This window comes from Leuresthes tenuis, unplaced genomic scaffold (assembly GCF_036924035.1).
Source record: "Leuresthes tenuis unplaced genomic scaffold, fLeuTen1.0.hap1 SCAF_2, whole genome shotgun sequence".
In the NCBI taxonomy this organism is placed as follows: domain Eukaryota; kingdom Metazoa; phylum Chordata; class Actinopteri; order Atheriniformes; family Atherinopsidae; genus Leuresthes; species Leuresthes tenuis.
In genome coordinates this window covers 16,191,308-16,209,931 of record NW_027325356.1, presented here as the reverse complement: position 1 = coordinate 16,209,931, position 18,624 = coordinate 16,191,308, and the positions used below count along the sequence as shown (strand labels likewise).

Here is an 18,624-nt window from a genome sequence, read left to right as displayed (position 1 = left end):
TGAATGCATAACGTGCATACTTCTTTCAATTAAAGTATCCTTTTTAAGTATGGAGTTATCTAAACGCTTTATGAAGCTGAGAATGGTAATGAATAGATCCAAAGTGAAATGCAGTTTTAGACTCTGTTGGTTCAGGAGCTTGTACTGTCCTGGAGATTGCTTGCTCTCACGCCATAATTCATGAAAGTCTCTAGCAGTTAACACAGAGGAGTACGAAATGTCAATGGAAGACAGTCTGTTGTTCTATTTGCGGTGACATTTATAAACGTGACACATGGTGGCGCCATGGAGACAGGATAACAACTTAGCCAATCATGTGTGTTGTGTAAATGACGTCATTCAAACTAACCAATGGGAATGTAGCTGAGTGTATTGCGGGTTCCTCCGTTGGAATTTGAATTTTCCAAAGAGATACCCGAACAGTTCGTGACTGACTAAGAAGCCTCGCGCCCAAAGTAAGTACTGCCATCCTTAACTCTAACCCTCACAAGAATGATTTCACTTCTTAATTTAAAGATCTATATTATCTCTTGATGGGTTTCTATATTCTTGGGTGGTTGATGTACTTATTAAAATCTAAACTAACGTTGGCTCGCATGTTGCTAAAACCACGGACAACCCAACGTTAAGGCCAGCAGAAACTGCAAGATAAACGCATCTAATGGTCCACTTTGAATTTGTGGTAAATTAATTAATATTTCAGATGTGTTTTTATTAGTTTATTATTAGTAAACCTATTAGAATATTAAGTGGCAACATTGTCAACGTTAGCCTCAATTAACGGTGCTAACGTTGTTAGCTAATCTCTGCTCTCTGTGCTCGCAAATTGGCTGATAACGCGAGACTATAACCAGTTAATTATACTAATGTTTAGGCTGCTCCTCTTATACAGCATCCATAAAACTAGAATGAACTTGAGTATAGTGCATTAAAGACAAGTAGATCAATGAAACGCTTTGCTGAAAACGTTATATCATTCCTGTTAATCATTTTATTATATTCTGTTATTTATACTAGAATGGATCATTTATGTTATGATTGATATTAGTATTTTATAGTCAACGTCATAGGTTTGTATTTTAACTCGATTATGTTTTAAATACTAGCTAGTTCATGCTGTGTTATTATGAAGACAAAAACACCAGAAGCAATACAGAACGTGGGAGTAATGTTAATGACACCGATGTTTTATTTGATATTTTGTGTAGTAATCATCTGTTTGTTCAGTGTGTGTTTTTGCCGTTATCCTTCTTTTTATGTTAATGGTACATAAATGTGTTCATTAAAGATTTAAGCCATGAGCTGGGCGGTGGAGGAGTGGAAGGATGGACTTCCAGCAAAAGCCCTGCAGAAGATCCAGGAGATGGAAGCCCAGCTGGACAAACTCAAAAAAGAAAAGACACAGAAACAGTTTCAGCTGGACTCCTTAGAAGCGGCCCTACAAAAACAGAAACAAAAGGTCTGTGTTTATTTGGATTGTGGGTTTCATCGATTTGAGAGTTCTGACGTGTGCACATAAGTCCTGTTGCATACCAGACGAGATGAGCACACTTCATAACTTCTTTAAATTAATTATTAAAGAAAATATCTCCTTTACGTCATCTCTGTGTCTCCTCAGGTGGACAGTGAACGTACAGAGATCTCTTCTTTGAAAAGAGAAAACCAGTCTTTGGTAGAATCGTGTGATTCTCTGGAGAAAGCTCGCCAAAAGGTCGCCCATGACTTCGGAGTCAAGGAACAGCAGGTCAGTTTCTCGTGTGAGAGATGCTGTGCTTTCAGCCTTATGTTTGAAATGTGTTAAGCCTGTTAGTTTTCTGTTAGGTGGCAGTCAGATTTTGATCCTTTATAGATGCACTTGAATGTCAATTTGACAAAAAAAAATAAAAAAATCATCTTTTCTCCCTAAATCAAATGGTTAGATACAAAACACCACATACTGTGTTTGTTTTTTGTTTTTTTAAATCTGGAACACTGCATGGAAGCTGCTTGCTGTCATGTTGCTGCTGAGTAAACAAACTCATTAGCACTGGAGTGGGAATGATATTATAATCATTTGATGGGTGTAAGTGAATTCCGCTCATGAGTGTTTTGTAGTGTGTTTTTTGCCTTTGTGCAAACAGAAGCCAACACACATTTACCAAGCCTGACATCCTGCCATTAAACCAATCAAGGAAAGTTCTGTGATCAATCAACACACTGTCTATTACACCTTAAACACCTAGTTTCACTTACATAATTATCATCTTGAGTGACTTAGAAAATAGTGTATGAGTTTCATGTATACATATCTGGGATTAATGTGAAATTTGAGCTTCCTGTCATCCTAACTGAGTAATCTTCTTGAACCTAGGTGAGCTACCTGGAGGGTCAGCTTAACTCCTGCAAGAAGACCATAGAACGACTGGAGCAGGAGCTCAAGAAGTGAGTTGTGTTTATGCTTATGTTCATATGCCACACAGGTCATTTTAAAATGAAATTATTTATAATAGCAGTTCCTATGGCTGTCAAGCACTCGTGAACAGCTTTTGCTTTCTTTAACGTGGTCAGGTACAAAAATGAGCTGGATCGTTCTCTACCGTCTGGCTCTTCCTCCTTGTCGTCCTCGTCATCTGAGCTGCAGCCATTCGCCACTCCTCAGAAGAGTTTTGCTACACCAGCACCTGTCCAAGTCTACAGACAGCAGGGTATGACTCAAAGTTACTTTTGCGTGGTCATATTTAGGAAAGTGACACAAGTTAGATTACCCTGGTCAGAAGAATTATTTTTATTGCTGTTCCTCAGTTACAGTAGTTGTAAAGCTGTGTGTGTATTTAACAGATAACAGATTAGAGGAGCTTCAGGAGAAATATAACCAAGAGGTGGAAGAAAGAAAAAGGCTGGAAACTGAACTCAAAGTCTTGCAGGTCAAAGTGAGTACACTTTCTATATTTCCCACGTGCACATGTGTTTTTTTGTTAGTTTTAACTTGTCTCTTCTGCTCTAGCTGTTGAGTCAGTCATCAACCAGTGTGAGCCACAAGGACATTGCAGCCCGCCAAGCTGGATCTTCCATATTCCCATGGCAACAGCAGGATAAGGTCCACAGCCGCCATTCTCAGGATGCGATGGAAACGCCTCTGAAGAGACGAGGGACGTCCCTGTGGGATGCCCACGAGGAGACGCCAATCAAAGCCAGCCTGCGGATGAGCTCTTCCAGAACAGTCCAGAGTCCCAGTGGATCCTCCCAGCACATGGATCAGCTGAAGTCTCTCAATCAAGGTGGATCATCATATGTCTTGTTTTAAAATGGTGGTTGAGCAAAATATTACGAAACCCTTTCATATATTTTTATGCCTAAAGTTCTTAAGAATTCTGAAGTACATTGACTGTTAGTCATTCTAAGTCAGTATTCTTTGGTTAGACGTGTACAGCGGCAGAATTTCAAGTGTTTCTGTTTCTTCATCAGAGCTGCGTGGCCGCGTGTCAGAGCTGGAGAAGAACCTGTCAAATCAGGAGAAGGAAATTCGTACTCAAGCTTCCAAACTGCAGGAACTACAATCGCAGCTGAACCAGGCCCGCAAAGACCTGACTGAGCGGGACAGAGACCTGACCAAGGCCAGCCATGAGCTGAGTCAGACCACAGAAAAGCACCAGCAGCTTGAGGCCAAAGTAGGACAGATTGTTTTTTTTTTGTGTGTGTCCATGCTTGTATTTGCATGGGAAAGTATGGGTTAAAAGGTTTAGGGAAACGTGTAAATGGCTTGCAAAGATGACTAAAGTGTTGCTCTGGGTCGTTGTTGGTAGTGTTCATCAGTGGAGCAGAAGCTGAAACACGTCACTGAGGAGATGAGTTGTCAGAGGCACAACGCTGAAAGCTGCAAACGATCCCTGGAGCAGAAGCTCAAAGACCAAGAGAGAAACAGTCAGAAGGTGAACCAGTGTGGCGCTACATTACCACAAGTGCTTAAATACTTTTGTTTTTATTCAAAACTAAAAATGAATGAATAACTGTTGTGTTTTCTAGGAGCTAGCCCAGCTTCAGACGTCCCACCAGGCTTTGGATCAGCAGCTTAACCAAACCAAAACCAAGCTGACACAAGAAATCCAACAGTCCAAAAAAGAATACAATGTACTGCAAGCTGATGTGGAGAAGGTACTTTTATAACATCTGTGCTTTTTTCATCTACTTAAAGACTTTACTCGGATGAAAAGTCATTGAACCCTCAGTTTGTGACGGCAGCAGTGAGTCGAAATGTAAAATGTCTTCGCTGTTTGGAGGCCTTTACTGTGCGGTTTCACTTTGGTTGCTCAAAACTTACTCAGCTCATTCTTTGAGTTGCTCCCGGATTTCGAAAAATATGCATTTGTCCTGCAAAACCAAATAAAAGAGTTGAGTATTTGACATTTGTATCACACTTGCTCCTTTCTAGATGCGCTTCCAGAAGAGTCAGGTGGAGAAAGAGGTGGATGAGCTGAAACAGAAACTGCTGCGCTCAGAACAAAGCCTTCAGGCCAGCCAGACTAAAGAACAGGACCTCCGCAAGAAAACGGAGGTGGGCTGAAATCCATTTTTCATGACATCTCTCCTGATTCTCAGCTGATAAGAACTGATATCATAATTTAACACTGAATGACTTATTCATGTACATTACTCGTTTCTTTGTCCCTGCAGGAGTTGCAGAGAGAGAAGAACAGCATAACTGTCCAGTTGGACCAGAGCAGCAGGCGCCTGTCACAGCTGGAAGAAGAGAAGAAGAACTCCGAACAAAGCATCAAACGCACCCAAGGACTACTGGATGATATCAAAGGTACACTGGTGGCAAGGAAAGCAGTTCTTTTTGATTATTTTTACAATGTGATCTCACTGTTAACCCGACCTCTTTGGCTGTTCAGCAAAGTCAGAGGGACAGGCAGAGGAGCTGAAGAGACTTCAGTCTAAACTGGAGCAGCAGAGTCAAGCTTCAGCACGGGAAGTGGAAAACTTCAAGAAAGCGCTTTCTGATGCAGAGACCAAAAATGACAAGTAAAAATGGTTTTACTGTTAGAAATAGAAATGACTCAAGCTTATTAAGAGTGATTTGTTGTAATCATTTTTTATTGTTGTTGTTACACTTTAGATCTCAGAATGACCTCCAGATACAGAAACAAGAGACAGAGAAGCTGAACAACAGGTTGATGGTCGCAGAGAAGGAGAGCCAAGAGTTGAAATCCAATCTCGCTGCGAGCCAAAGTGAATGTAAGGCACGGACACAGGAACATCAAGCTCTGTTGGAGTGGAGGAAAGAAAAGGAGACTTTGATAAATGAAACTGAAGCCGTGCAAAAGGAGCTCACTGACAAAGTGACCAGCTTGGAGAGCAGTCTCGGCTCCCTGAATGAGGCCAATGATGAACTTAAGGTAAGGAGCAGTGGTTTCCATGTATTTTAAATAGTTATGGAGCCCTTCCACAAAAGGCATTTTGTTGAAAATATGAGAACATGCAGACATCTGGAATGCATTTCTGTTCATTCTTGCAGAAGAAGCTTGAGTGTGTGGAAGGAGACAAGGCCACTCTGTCTGCACATGTTGATTCCTTGAAGGGAGAGCTTCTCATGAAGAGCACGGAGCTCGAGGAGAAAGAGCATCTGTACGAGGAGCTTCAGTCTCAGTTCTCTGAGGCTGGACAAAAGCACACCAAAGACCTGGAGAATGTCAGAGTGCAAGTGGCTCACCTTGAATCACAGGTTTCTAAGATTTTTACCCTCCTAACCAAAGAATGAAAAGAGTGCATAAGTAAAAATGAAGTCTTTGTTTCTAAAGTCTATTAATCACCATCAAGAAATGGAATATTAGTCCTGTTCAAGGCTGTTTTGTACAAATTGGGAAGCTGAACGAGAAATTGGCCAAACGTGCCTCTGTCGGGTGTGTTTGGTCTTCTTGTTGACAGTCAATGCACATTTTTCTCTCAGATTTTGCTTGTGGAGACGGCACAACAAGCTTCTTTTTTTTCTTTTAAATGTATACTGAATCGAGGGTTATTTCTTAAAATTCAGAGCCTGCGCTTGTTAAATCACCCGAAACCTTTTTGTTTCCACTTGAACAGGTGAAAGAGCTAGAATCCCAGTTGCAAAAGGAAATGGCTCGAGCAGAGCTGGCTGAGAAGACAAACACGGAGCTGCAGAATGAGCACCAGGCAGCTTGTGACCTGGTGCGCTCCAAAGACCAGCTGGTGGAGTTGGGCCAGACCGAGATCAGCCAGCTGAGGGAAAGCCTTGCACGGGCCACTGCACAGCAGGACGAGCAAAATGCCAGGTGGGAATTGTTCACTCGATAATTTTGTATTATGAGTACGTACCGTTCCTCCTTTGAAGACATAATAACTTGTATGTCATCTCTTGCTCCTGTTAGGTCTGCAGAGGAAAAGGCAGCTTTACTGAAGCAGTGTGAGGAGAAGATTTTTGAGAAGTCTGAGGAGGCCGAGCGCAGCAAACTGCTGGTGGAGGAGGCCCAGCAAGAGCTCGCTCTCTGCAAAACCCAGGTGGGTTCTGTTGACTTAAAACTGCAGAGGCACTTTTGGGGGAAAAATGTCACCACCTTGCTGATATTGTTAAATCTTATTTACTGTTATTCGTTCGTGTTTGTTTAATTTGTTAATCAGTGAAGTTGTTTCTTTTCCTATAAATGGCAACTCAGAAAGTGGACCAATACTGGTAAACCACACAATTACAGAAAGTTCTTTAATGTGACATACGAGCCAAATGAAATAACTATAATAAAGTAATAAAAATGATAAATATAAAAATATATTATAAAAAATATAATATAAAAAAATAATATAATAAAGACAATTTGTTGAAATCGTTTATTCCTCTTTGCCAGGAAGGTGTTGCACAAAATTTGATTACATGGCTTTGAATATTTGTTATTTTTGCTTTCATGTGTTTGATATTTCCCTTTGTGTCCGTCAGTCATGTTAAACCTGTTCTGCTGATCACTGATCTAATGACATAGACTTGTTCGTTACATTTATTTCTGATGGTTGTCGTGTGTCACCTCGGCCTTGAAGTCACAGTTGGTTTCCTGCTCTTGTTTCAGCTCAGTTCCGTGGAGCAGTTCTTGAGGGTTCAGGAGCAGCTGGGAGCTGAGCTGCAGAAAGAAATCAAGAACATGTCGGATAGCGAAGAAGAACTGAAAAAGAAGTACGAAAGAAGATCGGAAGAGCTCGAGCAGCTGGGAAAGGAGCTGCAGGATCAGCGAGGCCGGACAGAGGAGAAAGAGAAGCAGCTCAGAGAGGCTGAAGCTCAGATGGAGTCTTTGGGGAAACAAAAGTCTGAGCTGGAAAATGCGGTTGAAGAGATGAAGAAAGAAGCCGAGGTAAGATATTGGATGTTCTGGTTGTTTAAAGTTGTGCCTATTGTATTGTTTACACCAGCAAAGTATTCAGATCATAATTACAAATCTTATTCAGTCTCTACTTTCTTTCTCTTTGTGTTCTTTATGAATGTTTCATGGCTTACATGTGCAACTGTGTTTCTTAGAATTAATCAATTGCATTTTCATTAAGATCTTACAGAACAGTCAGTCTATGAGGACAAACGGCCTGCTTGAGCAGATTTCTTCATTAGAAGAAAAGGTTGCCGCAAACAAAGATGCAGCAGAGGAGCTTCTGGTCCTGAAGAATAAACTGGAAATGGTAAATCAATCCCTCGTTGACCTTCAAAAGTCTTTAGAAGATCAGCAGAAGAGTCTCTCCTCTGCAAATGAGATGAAAGCCAACCTGGAGAGCACGCTGGCTGAGAAAATTAAACTGATCTCTGCTTTGGAGAAAGAGACCATTGATCTAACTGAGAAGATGAGTAAAGAGTCAGAGAGCCACACTCTGGAGACTGAAAATTTAATTAATAAAGAGAAGAGCCTGAAAGAGCAGCTTGAAACCACTAAGAAGTCATTAGCTGCTGCCAAGACAGAGACGAGTTCTCGTCGGGAGGAGATCAAAACCATGAAGATGACCATCTCTGCTGCTTCACGTGGCTTGGAGGAGAGGGACAACACTATTAAGAGTCTGAAGGAGAGGCTGAACAAAGTAGAGGCAGAGCAGGCCAAAACCTCAGATCTGCTGAAGGAGAGGACTGTCGCCATGAACAAAATCAAGGTTGGTTACTCATATACATCATATATATATGGTCCTGAATCGCCATGTCTTGCCTCACTCTTGTAAATGTAGAAGGATTTAAAAGCCCAGTAAAGTGTGAGGTCATTTTTAAATATGGTTGTCTTTATTTAAGGTGCAACTGGAGATGTTGCAGATGGACCTCGAAGACAACGAAACCGCCATGAGCTCTGTTGACGGTCATGTGGAGGAGCTTAAGGAAACTATAGCGTCACTAGAGGCCCAGCTTGCTCAGAACCAGACCGAAATGTCTCACATGGAGGCCAGGCTGGAGGACAGCAAAGCCCAGGTTGGGTCATTATGTTACCAAACATGTCTGCCTATCACACTATCTGGACATTGTCTTCCATGAAATGTAATCTTTCTGACTCCTTAGCTCTCGCAGAGGGATGCTATTCCCCACATGATTAAGTAGCATATTGCCATTAATCATTCGCTTTTTAAAAAATATATAATTTCAGGTGTCCATCTTGGAAACTCGCCTAGATGAAGTCCAATCCCAGAACTCTGTGCTGGAGACAAAGTTTGTCACAGCTAAAGAGGAGCTGTTTGAAAGGAGCTGTGAAATAACTCGGCTGGAGGAGGATGCCGCCCTGCGACAGCAGCTGGAAGACAGCGTCGCTACATTGGAGTCTAAACTCAGTCATGTGACAGAAGAGAATGTTAAGTTGGAGGCAGATCTCAAGCAGTTCATTCAGGACAGAGACAGTGACTTTAATCTGGTGCTTCAGGAGAAAAACAACCTTGAGATTTCTGTGAAACAGTTACTGGAAGACAAAGAACAAGTTGAGAAAGAAGTGTTTCAAGTAAATCGAGAGAAGAAACAGCTGGAAGCCAGAGTAGAGGAACTATCTGAAGAAATTAAACCACTACAGACCAAGATTGAACAGTTATCTGAGGAAAAGCAGCAGACAGAAGCCAAGATCGATGCAATGGCTGCAGAGACACACGAGGCTGAATCAACGCTAAATCGGGTCATTGAAGAGAAAGACCAGCAAGATGTTGCCTTGAGTCTGTTGAATGAGGAAAAAGTCCAACTTGAGGATAAACTTCTCGCATTAACCTCTGAGAAAGGTGACTTGGTTACTAAATTGAATCACTTAGTAGAGGAAAAGCTTCACCTGGAATCTGGCTATAGTCAGTTATCTGAGGAAAACATCAGGCTACAGTCCAGTGTGAATCAAATAGCTGAAGAGAGGCAGCAGTTACAGACCAGCAGAGCGAGGCACGAGGATGAGGTGGCTTCTCTCAGAGAGGGGAACGAGTGTATCCAGCGCTCCCTCCTGTCCTCGGAACAAGAGTGCCGGAGGCTGAAGGAGCAGCTTGAGATGAGGGATGAGAGGGCCGAAGAGGAGAACAAACGGAGGTATGTCAACATGTCTGTTGTTTTGTTGTTGTTTTTTTGCTTTTTTGCTTTTTGCTTTAGTAAATGTAGCTAAAGCCTTTCTATTAAGAGCTGGAAAAAGAATTGCTGCTTCACCTTTGTGTTGTGTTGTACCGTAGGGGTCAGCAGTTTGAGGCAGAACAGGCTGAACTCCACCAGAAGCTTGCAGTCTTACAGACAGAGCTGGCTGTCTTCAAGCAGCAGTATGAGTCACTGCTGGAACAGGTGGGTCAGCAGCACAGCCTCCTCCAGCAGCTCTCAGAATCCCAGGAAATCCAGGACCCAGCAGAAAAAAGCAACCCCGTAGGGCCTGAAGACGCCGAAATTTGTGGTGAGTGTAGACCATGTTGCTGCCGTGAAACTCCGCTTGTGATTTTGTTTTAACACAGATTGTACATTTATATCTGATTATCTACAGAGATTTCCCCAGATGAGACTGCGGGACGGGTTAATGTTGAGCTGGCGGTTCAGACAAGCAGCAGCGGCAGTACGGAATCCCGTCCAATAAACGAGCAGCACCACGTGTCTGAACTGAGTGAATTCCCTCACCAATCTGGCGAGGCTGTCAGGTACAATGAGTGTCTTACTCATCAGGAAACATAATCCCATTTTCTTAATTGTTCTTCTGTATTGATGAGAAAACAAATCTATTCTGCCGTGACAGGGATGCGGAGGTCATTGAGGTGGATGTCACCGAGAGAGAGATGGTCGAGGATCAAGTGGAGGAGGAGGGGAAGGAGGCACGGGAGCCTGATGTGGAGGAGTTGAGGAGCAGTGAGGTCGACCAACCACTTGATCAACAAGTAGGAAGCATTACAGCGACACTTTGATTCTGATCTTGAGATTAAAGTTAATGCTGTATCCGAGTGTTCACAACTCTACTGTTAAATTTTCTAGTCATAAGAATACATGAGACTGTTCTGTATGTTTTCATCATGCTAAGTCTCGGTGTTGCTTATCTTGTTCGTTACAGGCCCCAGAAGACGGCTTTGGTCCCAGACATGTTCAAGCAAACAAACCCGTAATCTGCGATTTGTCTTCGTCTTCCTGCCAGAGTGAAATGATCATGTTGGAATCTGCTGGTGAGTAATCAAATGGTGCTGTTCTCTTTGGCTTCCTTATTGTTTCACAAATACGTTAAACTTTGTTTTCATCACTTTTTATAGAAAGAGATGCTACACATTATTAGAGGGAAATGTTAATGATCATATTATGAAGTTATTATGCTTGATTTTGCTTTTGACAATAACTCAGACCTCATATTACTTCTTTCTTTTTTTGTTCTACTCAGGAACCGATTCATCACAGTTACAGGATGAGCTCAGCTGTTACAGGGAAATGCTTTCTAAACAAGAGAATGAACTTCAGACCCTGCGCTCAGAGTTTGACCTGCTGAGCTCTGACCTCGAACTGAGAAAGGAGTTGACCTCTGAACTGCAAGTCCAAGTTCAAAACCTGGAGAAGAAAGCCGAGGCTGCAGAGGAAGAGGCGTGCGGTGCAGCACAGCAGCTGAGCGTCGCTTTGGGGGCGAAGAAAAGCCTTGCTGAGGAGGTAGGAGGAAGGAATGGAAAGAGTTGCAGGCGCTGTTTCGGTGTCCGTGTAGTAATGGAATCCTGTTTTTGAATGTCTTCATATCAATACTTTGTGCTCTTGTTTAGATGAGTCAACTGTCAGAAGAAAAGGAGACATTAACTCTGCAGCTGCAAACAGCTAAATGTCAGCTGACTGATGTAATGGAGATGCTGGAGGGACTTGAGATGGCCAAAGGTTTCTGCTTTTGCCTAAATCACGTGTGGAATGACAATATCATGAATTGGGTCAAAAGTTGTACTTAATCAGTTAATTTATGTCAGCAAACATTTATATTTGGCTTTGTTCTGTAGGTGGATGGGACGAAAAGTTTCTTCAGCAGGAGAGTGAGCTGAAGAGGGCTCGCTCTGAAAAGGCAAACCTGGAGCAGCACATCTTGGGAATGGAGTCTGAGCTGGAGACCATGCAGGTGGAGAGTGCCAGACTTAAGGATGAAATGGAGACCAAAAAGAAGACTTGCTCAGGGATGGAACTACAGATAGAAACTCTCACGTCAGAGGTGTGCACTCTAACCGTCAACATACCTGATGTTTTAAAGGCGAAATTAATATAAGAATGTTTACTAAGGCCATACGTAGGCTCAGACAGTTCAGAGTTTCCACTGTGGAAAAGCTTTTCATGCATCCAGACATTTAAAACACGCTCTGCAGTCTTCATTTACTCAGAATGTTATTTCTCCAGACGACCCAGCTGAGATCTGAACTTGTGTCCTGCACTGATGAGCGAGATGAACTGAGCCAATCTTTGGGCTACTGGAGAGAGAAAGTTCATGGTTTGGAGAAGGAAAACTGTGACACCAGAAACTTAATATCCATCATGGAGGATGACATCAGAGCCGGAAGGAAGGAATATGAGGCCCTGCAAAGCAGCATGGAGAAACTGACGGCTGAGAGGGAGCAGGTACTGTACATGTACGGAAGAGTCAACCAAATAGCCCAAGAGGTGGTGCTTTCTCGTTTATTCTGGGATAATGGTTGAACGAGATTGGCTTAATTTTTGGTCCATTATTCTGTTTTGTTTTTTTTTTAAATCACATTTTTAGAAGCTCCATGTCTTTCTTTTCATCGCTGTTCACAAGTTGTTTGTGTAGTTGTTCTAATGGGGGGCTCTGGTGTTGCACTTGTGTGTTCCACCAATCAACACCCAGCTATGTCACACATAAAAGCTCAAAATCTGAAGTGGGAACTGAACAGATTTGCTGATTGTTGATGTTTTAGGTCTTTTTGTTGTTGTTGTTGTTGTTGTTGTTGCTCATGGTTGTTTCCTGTCCTTACGCATGAAGCTGTTGGAGCAGGTTAAGGTGCTGGAGCGGGCAGTTTCTCAACAATGTGGAGAGAGGGAGGAGCTTCTGGGCCATCTTAACCAGATAAAAGAAGACTGCACGTCTGCCGATCAAAACACCGAGTCCATGGTTGGCAAGATACAGGTTAGGAGGGAGTTTGATGCAACGCTCGTCATAGTATGTTACAGCTGGGAGCCTGTTTCTGCTGTGTTTGAAATACCTCTAAAATCTTACTGTTGTAGTAGATTTTCATGGTTTCCTCATGCTTTTAGATAGTGATATGTTGCATTTGAATATCTGTCGATTCACACCAGCTTGGAAACCGTGCTTATAGAATAGGTTTAACTCGAGTTTCATCCTTTCTTTTCCTCCTGTTTTCCCTAAGGCTTTGGAGGGAGAAGTGTGCCGTCTTTCACAGTGCCTGGAGTCCTCTCTGCTGGAAAAAGGAGAGATTGCCTCTCGTCTGAATTCCACTCAAGATGAAGTTCAGCAGATGAGGACTGGTATTGAAAAGCTTCAGGTCCGGATCGAGTCCGATGAGAGGAAGAAAAAGAAGATGGGAGAGCTGCTCAAAGGTAACTTAACGCCGCAGGAAATGACATGCGCCGTTGTCTTTTGTGAAGTGTTGCTCTAAATGTGACTGTGTCTCTGTAGCTGCCCAGATGAAGTCTGACTCACTGCAAGATCGCATCGATGCCCTAGAACGAGAAAAGGAAGATTTTGAGCAAAGCCTAGAGGAAGCTGTGCTGCAGGTATTCGGCTGCAAACTGCCCAAAAAACAAAACTAGGTCACTATGTCTTTTTTACATTGATTTGTGGCTAACTTTGATGGGATCTTCCACAGGCTGAAGGAGCCAAAGCTGAGCTGGAGGAGGAGAGGAAAAAGGTACGTCCATGTTAAAAAATGTTTGGCAATCTAAAACTCTCTCTGTATCAGTTTTTTCCTCAATATCCTAATTGTAAAGCACAGAACCTGTTGTAAATGCAGTGAACTTTATCTTTTTCTTGTGCTTTTCTCTCTTCAACTCTGTCTATTCCTTGATATTCAGGTGGAAGAGGAGAAGGAAGAGCTTAGTGAGAGACTTTCCGAGCTCTCTGCGGCATTGGACAACCTGAGAAATGAAAAGGAACACATGGAAAGAGAGCTGGAAACAAAGAACAGAGAGCTGGAGGAGCTAAAGGCAGCTAAGGATGAGCTGGAGAGAGGGTTGGAGAAGGCAGAGGCAGATAGAAGAGAAGAAGAGGAAAGACAGAAATTCAGGGTAGAGGAGCTGGAGAAAGGAATGAGAGAGGAAGCTGAGAAACAACTTAGAGAAGTAGATGACCTCCAGGCACAGCTGGAAGCCTCTCAGCAGAGAGAGATTTTACTCAAACAAAAGTTCACCGAAACTGAAGAAGAAAAAGAGAGGATGCAGTTCTTGTTGGCAGAGCTGGAGAAGGAGAAACAAAGTCTGCTGAGTTCTTTGCAGGAGTTGCAGACAGATGGGGAAAGGCTCCGCTCTCAGGAACAGGAGTGGGAGATGGAAAGAAACAACCTAAGGATCCATAACGTGTCTTTGGGCGAAGAAATAAATGAGCTGAAAACGCTCATCGCAGTGAAAGAAGAAGAGATGCATGTTTTGGAAAAGGAGAGGGAGAAGGAGGCGGATCAAAGACGAGCTTCAGTAGAATCTGTCTCATCTCTTATGGCAAAGAAAGAACAGTTAGAAGGAGAAAATGGCCGACTGGCAGAGGAACAAGAGAAACTGCACTCAAGTCTGTTGTTATTAGAACAAGAGAGGAATGAGCTGCGCTGCACTCTAGAATCCATAGAAGAGGAGAAAGACAAACTAGTTCAAGAGAAAAGTGTGCTAGTAGATGAGCAAGTAAAGATTCAGTCGAACTTCTCCTTCATGGAAAAGGAGACTCGTGACTTGCAACAAACTCTCTGTTCATTAAAGGAAGAAAAAGAGAAAATAGAGCAGGAAAAACAGAAGCTGGAGGCCCAAAAGAATGAACTGCAGTCTTCCTTTACTTTAACTGAGGAGGAGAAGACCAAGCTGTCCTCAGCTCTTTCCTTACTGCAACAAGAGAAGCAACAGGCAGAAGATGAGAAAGAGAAGCTCACAGAAATACGAGGGAGTCTTCAGACAACCGTTGCCTCTATGGAGAAGGAATTGGAAACGCACAAACAGACCGTCTCACAGCTCAGTGAACAGGTATGTGAGTCCGGATCTAATCTGGTCTCGACCATAAAATAGAATTGTTCATAGAAACGGGCACGAAAACCCTTCGGCTGATAGAAATTTTAAGAAAGTGAGAGATTTGCATAATTGGTCTTTTCTAATATGGCTCTTAAAAAACTACATTTTATTCCTGTAAGAACGACTTCCCTTTAAACTCCTTCTTTTGTCTGTCCCCTCCAGGTGTCCGAGTTAACCTCTCATGTGGCTCGTGTGTCTAAAGAGAGAGACACTGCCCTGAGCAAGATGAGCCTTTGGATGAAAACCTGCAAACAGCTGGAGCAGGAGAAGCAAATGATGGTAAACGGCTCAGGTACGAACACGTTTAACATCCAGTTTTTTTATTCAAATTAGTAATTTCTCCTTTGAACAGAATAAAGTTAATGATTGTAAAAAATTTAGACTTATAGTATCCAAAGAAAGTGCTTTTACACTGAGTTTTAACATCAGACACACTTGTGTTTCAGGAGAAGGAAGAAGCAGAGATGAGGTGCAGACAGAGGTGACCCAGCTGAGGGCGGAAGAGAGACACAAAGAGGTGGAGGACCTGAAGAGGACCCTGGACAAGAAGAGGGCTGAGGCTGAAGAAAAGAGCAAAGAGGTGAAGGAACTTGCGGCCAGCCTCGATGGAAAGAAAAAGGAAATGGATGAGAAGGACAGAGAGCTGGAGGAGATGAAGAGAGAGCTGGATGATCTGAACAAACTCCTTGAAGAGAAAAGCAAAGAGGCAGATGAGTGCATGGATAAATACTGCAGCTTGATGATTAAAGTCCACAAACTTGAGGAGACCAACGATGCGCTGAAAACACGACTGGAACAGATTTCTGCTAATCGACGCGATAATGAAGCCAGCAGCCTGACTGGCATCACTGACAACCGCCGGCGTTCAGGAAGGAAGTCCTCCAAACACCAGGAAGCAAAAATGGATGGCAACGCTGAGAACATGGCTCCCTCAACTCAGAGGTCTCCACAGGGACCCTTTTCAGGGAAACGAGGTCGTCGTGACATCAGTGACAAAGACATGGAAGCCCAGGAGGCCCTGCACAATCTGACAAAGAAGATCAAAGCCAACGCCGTGACCACGCCCAAACCAAGAGCTGAACAGGAGGATGAAGAGTTCAGACCGGAGGGACTTCCAGAGCTGGTGCAGAAAGGTTAGTGTTGCAAAGGATCCCGATCCCAAGCTTTCACTTTTGTGTTCATTCATTCCAGGTAAGATTAATTCATCGCTTGTACCTCAGGGTTTGCTGATATTCCTCTGGGGGAGGCCAGTCCCTTCATCATAAGAAGAACCACTACCAGGCGCTGCAGTCCTCGATTGGCTGCCAGGCCGACTCTACCTGATGCCAAGGTGAGAGTGGAAAGCCTCCTCCCTCTTTCTCACCCACACAGTACTGCACTCCCGTTGTTTATCCCCATGAAACGACTTCATAAAACATATTCAATGGCCACGCTGTCATGCTCTGACCATGCAATCAAACCAATGTGTTTTAGGCTTTGGAGCCTGATTCCAGATTTTTAAAAAAAAGGAATAAGGCCCCAAAAAAGGAGCTCTCTGTACAAACTATGCTGGCACTTGACATAAGTTAAGTGTCAGAAAGATGTTGTAACATGTTGTAACATTGATTCTAACAAAAGTTTAGACCACAATGTACATTATTAGTTGCTGTTCGTTTAAAAATTCTTTAACGAGCAGCCAAATACTTCAGGGTGTGATTTCCACCTGATCAAGTATCTTGTGCTTCAGTGTAATTTAAATGTGAATCAGATTTAATTGTGCTCTTGCCTTGGTCACTTGTTATGCAGTAAACTTTCTTTTTCAACTATTTTTACGTCACCAGCAGAGAGCAAAGCCTCTAAAACAGGCTTTTTTTTTTCTTCAGTTTTCTTCAGAGCTCACAGCAGGAAAGTTCCTTACTTTTGACATCTGCCCCGGGTCAGAATGTATGTAGTTGTTTAGGTTCTCTAATATACCGGCAGGATATCGGGGCCCGATTCCCACTGGGGGTCACTCCAGGTCACTGAAGCAGTAGTGGATTTAAGGATTTAGAGGTTTCAGGTCAAAGAAAAATGTCCCCCATTTGACTGAACCTCCGCTGCATGTCTCTGTGACTCTGTCCTCTTTAATGTGTTGAAGCGATGCCGTCTGACATTAGTTAGGAAATATCTCACGCCCCACTTCGTTGTTTTTTTTCGCTAAATCTCTCATATTTTTTCTCAGGTTTTGGGGCCCTTGCCTCTCCAGAGTCCGTCTTCCTGCGTGTCGACAGACGGCTCCAACAGGACGCGTGTGTCCCCGAGCAGCGAGGAGAAACCGCTGCGTCGTTCACAGAGTCTGCAGAAAGAACCAGAGCAGAGTGACAAGCAACCTCTGAGAGCACAAACACAAGAAGGAGAAAACTGTCACGTCCAGTAGATCAAACACACACCCAGTCTTTCACACAGATTCACGCTTCACAAATGCACAAAATATTGGCACTCCATGTTTCTTTAACACACTGAAAGTTGCACCTAAAATGTACACAATTTACAATTTATTTTTAGGTTGAGGGTCTGTTTCACTTGGTGATTTAAATTAAACCCAAAATCTCACTTCCAGGACTGAAATACCCTACACCACCCAGCTTGTTGTCACCACTCCCTGCTGGTGGCTGAACGTCACAGGGAATGAAAGACAGACATGCTGATTATCTTCTGTTTTTAGCCTTTGTAGCTGTTTGTTGTTGTTTTTTTCTTTGACGTTGCATCTTTGAAAGAATCCAACGTTTTCACGCCTCTGAATATCAGGCGGTCGTGTCTTTTGCTCTTCTGTCACAACTTGTCTTTGTATCTTTGTAACTGTTTTTTTGTCTTCAGCACTGACCTAATGGATTTACTCTCCCCTCCTGTTTTACTGTCCTTTTGTTGTTGTCTTTTTAGGACCTTGTTGACTGTAGATGTGCTCAGCTTCATCAGTCTATTAGCCCTGTAACATATGTCCTGACTGTTAATGGCAGCTAACATTTTAAAGATTTTCTGTGCTGACTCAGCTTTCATTTCTAGTTTATAGATGAGGTCATAGCAAAACTCTCTTCTTACCTGTAAATAGTTATTAATGCAAAAGTTGCTTTTGCCATTTTAATTTTTTTTAATTAAACTGATTTTAAACTGCTTTAACTAGTGTGTTCCTTCTGTCATGTTCATGTAAGCCTTGTTTTTACTGCTGCTGCGTAATGATAACTTTAGAAGGTGTGTAGTTAGATATCAACATGATGTGCTGTCACCACAGGGTGGAGAACCTGAGCCACATGGAGGAATAGTGTGGGCTTAAAAACGGCTGTTTGTCAGCTGTCAGTGGAGAACGTTGGACATCTGCCAAGACTGGTTTAAAAGGTTCATAATGCTGTTTCTGCCCATATGTCTCTTTATTTGTGCATTTTCTATTTCCGGGCACAAGGCTTTGAGTTTTCTGTCCTGATCTGCTTACTTGGTCGACCTGTATCGTCCCCCCCCCTCCTTTTTTTTTTTTGTACTTGGTCCAAATTTTAGACACACCTGACCGTTAACAATCAGCATTTTTTGCCACAGTCTGAGTTGAATTACCTTCTTGAAGGATTTTTTTAATAATACTTTCAATTGTTGTCAATATGTGAAATCAATCTGGAATCAATAGATGATTGAAATGCTCAACAAAAAATCTTTCAAGTGTGTTGGTTCCAAACTTTTTATCAGGGCTTGTTTCAAGAAATTTGACTTGATCATCTCTCGGTGGCAGGTTATCATTTTAAGCTTTAGAGAGTTCATTTCAGCAACGCAATGACCCAAATCACACAGGTTTGACAACCGAAAGCTTGAAATAGATGGAAATTAACGTTTTGAAATGTCTTGTTGTGAGTTTGACAGTTATTCAACTAAGATGCTGTAACATGACCTGAAGAGGGCTAATCCTTCATCTCTTCCTGTGCGAATCAGTTAAGTAGAGAGAAATGATCCAAAATTACCTCAGATCGTTGTGAAAATCTCATAAGCAGCTGCAGTAC

At 42.7% G+C, this 18,624-nt stretch overlaps 1 protein-coding gene across 1 annotated transcript; it reads left to right on the top strand.

The window, feature by feature from the left end:
- Positions 1-396: 396 nt before the first annotated feature.
- cenpf (centromere protein F) lies at positions 397-17,602 on the top strand. Its single transcript, XM_072380359.1, has 38 exons — positions 397-455; positions 1,289-1,459; positions 1,619-1,744; positions 2,351-2,421; positions 2,548-2,684; positions 2,818-2,909; positions 2,984-3,257; positions 3,445-3,647; positions 3,783-3,908; positions 4,003-4,131; positions 4,409-4,531; positions 4,651-4,786; positions 4,872-5,001; positions 5,096-5,375; positions 5,495-5,701; positions 6,061-6,269; positions 6,366-6,495; positions 7,053-7,331; positions 7,522-8,109; positions 8,243-8,416; positions 8,589-9,493; positions 9,631-9,842; positions 9,930-10,080; positions 10,176-10,314; positions 10,485-10,593; positions 10,803-11,062; positions 11,170-11,278; positions 11,395-11,600; positions 11,783-12,001; positions 12,384-12,527; positions 12,769-12,958; positions 13,038-13,135; positions 13,228-13,269; positions 13,433-14,581; positions 14,789-14,918; positions 15,073-15,759; positions 15,847-15,956; positions 16,827-17,602. The coding sequence occupies exons 2-38, from the start codon at positions 1,298-1,300 to the stop codon at positions 17,019-17,021; spliced, it is 8,631 nt and encodes a 2,876-aa protein (XP_072236460.1). The 5' UTR covers positions 397-455; positions 1,289-1,297; the 3' UTR covers positions 17,022-17,602.
- Positions 17,603-18,624: the final 1,022 nt, after the last annotated feature.

What these genes read in the sequence shown, in the direction of transcription:
- cenpf (XM_072380359.1), top strand. Translation starts at nt 1,298, where the DNA reads ATGAGCTGGGCGGTGGAGGAGTGGAAGGATGGACTTCCAGCAAAAGCC. An exon ending in ACCTCCGCAAGAAAACGGAG is followed by an intron (nt 4,532 to 4,650) that starts GTGGGCTGAAAT and finishes TTGTCCCTGCAG; the next exon opens with GAGTTGCAGAGAGAGAAGAA. An exon ending in ACTACTGGATGATATCAAAG is followed by an intron (nt 4,787 to 4,871) that starts GTACACTGGTGG and finishes TTGGCTGTTCAG; the next exon opens with CAAAGTCAGAGGGACAGGCA.